We start from the raw sequence: 2921 nt of genomic DNA on the forward strand, positions 1-2921 counted from the left end.
GGGACAGCTGGGAGCTCCCTGGCTGCCCCCTCGTCAGGCTGCTCAGATGGGGACAGCAGGAGTGGGGGAGCCAGACCCCCAGCTCAGCCCGGCCCAGCATCCCCTGCCGTGGGGCAGGGACCCACAGCTCTGGTGCACGTTCCCTCCAGCACCCTGTGCAGCGAGCGCTGGCGCCTGCCCCCCAGGTCCCACCCCAGGCTCAGACGCTTTCCCCGCCCCCACCCTGGGCTGCCCGTCCCTTCCCCCTCGGAGCCGTGGCCGGAGCCGGAGCCGGAGCCGTCCAGTCCTACAGCAGGGAGGGGAAGAACCGGCCCGTCTTCCTGGAGCCCAGCGCCTGCCTGTGGGGGGGAGAAAAGAGATTAGGGCAGGAACAGCTTCCCCAGAGACTGACAATCCCCCCCCAGCTCCCACGCAGCGCAGAGCCCCACCCCCCCCCCCCCCCCGCTGTACAGCGGTGCCCCCCCGTACCAGCCCAGCCCAAGGGTCCAGCCCCCCTGCTGCGTACAGCAATAATCCCCCCGGCACTCACAGGGGCGTGACACCCCCCCTACCCTGCCCCCCCAGCACTCACAGGGGCGTGACACCCCCCCACCCTGCCCCCCCAGCACTCACAGGGCTGTGCCCGTGGTGCCCACGCAGCTCCGCCGAGGGTCGGGGAGACAGCAGCCGGTCGGGCTCAGCTGAGTCGAGTTCATCTCGGGGGACGAGAGGGGGCGGAAGAGCCGCTCTGGGGGAGGGGGGGGGGGGAAAAAAAACCCCGGGGGGGGGGGGGGGGGGGGATGTTTGCAGCCTCCTGCCCACCCTGAACCCCCCCGAGCCACCAAGAGTCGGTTCAACCCTCTGCCCCTGACAGCCCCGCCCTGGAGCTGCCCCACTGATGTTGTCACGACTCAGCCTGCGCCCCAGGGCTGGGGGGGGGGAACCTCCCTGCAGCAGCCCCCCCCCGCCCCAGCTCCAGGAGCAGCTGGTGCCAAGGCCCTGCCCCATGGCTGAGTGCAGCTCTGCCCCCGGTCATGGGGGGGAGGGGCGCGTCTGGCGATGGGGGTCGGAGTAGCAGAGCGCCATGGGCCCGGATGGGGCACCAGGCCTGGCCCCTCTAGCAGCCACAGCTCAGGGGGATGGGGCACAGGGTGACCCCCAGGGCGAGAGCTCCCCACACCTGCTCTGTGGGGGCCCCCAGGCTGCATGGCCCCTGCCCCCCACGGTCCCGCTGTCCCCAGCAGGGAGCCCCCCCGATCCCCCCCCTGCTCACCCCGTTTGTTCAGCGCCAGGGGGTCGCTCGCAGCCGCGGGCACCAGGTTCTCCAGCTCCATCCCCATGAAGCGCCTCCAGAACTCGGGGGGCAGCGACAGGAGACGAGCCATCACCTGGGGGGGTCAGGGGGAGCCGCTGAGACGCACCCACCTGGGCCCAGCCCCAGGATGCCTGGGTTCTACCCAGCCCCCCCCACCCCAGACAATGGAGCTGGTCCACCCCCCTTGGGCTGGCAGTGCACCAGCCCCTGGGAGCCCTGTGGGTCTGACCCCCCGGGTGGCAGCAGGGGGAGAAAGGAGGGGGGGTGCTGTGGGGCAGAGCTGGAGCAGACAGCGGCCCCCTCCCACCCTCCGGCGCCTGTCCCTCACCTTGCACTGCTGCGGCGTGTCCTGCAGAATGGCCAGGGGTGTGGGGCTGCTCGTGCCGTGCCCCACCAGCGTGGGCCCGAAGACGCGGGCCAGGTTCAGCTCATCCATCCTGCACTCGGGGCTCTGAGCGACCCTGCGGGGAAGCCAGGCGTCCGGGCCGCCGTGACAGGGGGCCGTGCCCCCCCCCCCTCCCGGGACCCGGCCAGTTCCCCCGGCCCACTGACACCCACAACAGAGCCTCAGCCAGTGCAGCCAATGCCCCCCTCGCCCTCACCACAAAGCACAAGTGGGTCAGCAGCTCACCCCAATGCAAGCAGGGCCCATTCCTCCAGCCTGGGGCCCCAGGGCAGCAGCCCGACTCGGGGGGCAGGGCAGGGCCCCCTGGGCAAAGCGAACAATGCTCGACCCGCTAGACCCTGCCAGGAAACCCCAATCGCAGAGTGACCCGAACCAGGGACGGGGTCTGGGCAGAACGACCCCAGGAGACAGGCCCAGAGAGGGCAGTGGGGCAGCCAGCAGAGAGACAGGGACAGACCCACGTTCGCTCCCAGAGCCAGGCCCTGGGAACAGAGGGACCCCGAGCCACACGGGACCCCACCCAGGGGATCAGCTCTGACACCCGCTCAGCCTGGACAGTCACCAAGCGGAACTGCTGCCCCACGGCCGCCGGAGCCCCACGGCACCAGGCCCCTCCTGCCCTCGGGACCCCAGCCCATGGGGGGGCACTCACGTGTCACGGAGCCTAATGGGCAACCGTGCCGAACCCACAGGTTGGGGGAACCTTTCCCAAGGCCCCCTCCCCCCCCCCAGGCCATGTGCTCCACCCCCCCAGGACCCCCAGGGCCCCCCCGGGACCCCCAGGTCCCCCCTGCCCTCACCTCAGGAGGTGCAGCATGAGGAAGGCCAGTGTGTCCCGGTTGGCGGGGGGCAGTTTGCTCACCACGTGGCACAGGGCTGCCTGGCAGGCGGCCTCGTCCGGGATGTCTGGGGCAGAGCCAGGAGCTGTGGTCATGGGGAGGGGGGACATGGGTCCTCAGCCGCCCCCCCCAGCCCAACGCTGCCCCACGGCACCAGCACAGGAGCAGCTCAGAACTGGTGGGGCAGAGCCGGGGCAGCGGGTCCAGTCGGGCCCTGGGGTGTTCGGAAAGGCCCCACGGATACACCATGCCCAGGCTGTGGGTCGGGGCACTTGCCTCCGAGCCAGGAGTCCCTGGTCCCCCAAGAGACTCCCAGCACCTCCCCGGCCCCGTGGGGGGGTCCACCCAAAACCCACAGGTCCCGCCCCCCGGCCCCCCCCCC

General features: G+C 71.7%; 1 protein-coding gene across 1 annotated transcript; it reads right to left on the bottom strand.

Annotated features, from left to right (window-relative positions):
• Positions 1-286: 286 nt before the first annotated feature.
• Positions 287-2649, bottom strand: LOC112124581 (rac GTPase-activating protein 1-like). Its single transcript, XM_026662655.2, has 5 exons — positions 2501-2649; positions 1623-1755; positions 1253-1367; positions 613-727; positions 287-338 (listed from the first exon to the last, which is right to left on the bottom strand). The coding sequence occupies exons 1-5, from the start codon at positions 2647-2649 to the stop codon at positions 287-289; spliced, it is 564 nt and encodes a 187-aa protein (XP_026518440.2).
• Between the last annotated feature and the right edge of the window lie 272 nt (positions 2650-2921).

The sequence above is a fragment of the Terrapene carolina genome, unplaced genomic scaffold (assembly GCF_002925995.2).
Source record: "Terrapene carolina triunguis isolate 2854851 unplaced genomic scaffold, T_m_triunguis-2.0 Scaffold29185, whole genome shotgun sequence".
In the NCBI taxonomy this organism is placed as follows: domain Eukaryota; kingdom Metazoa; phylum Chordata; order Testudines; family Emydidae; genus Terrapene; species Terrapene triunguis.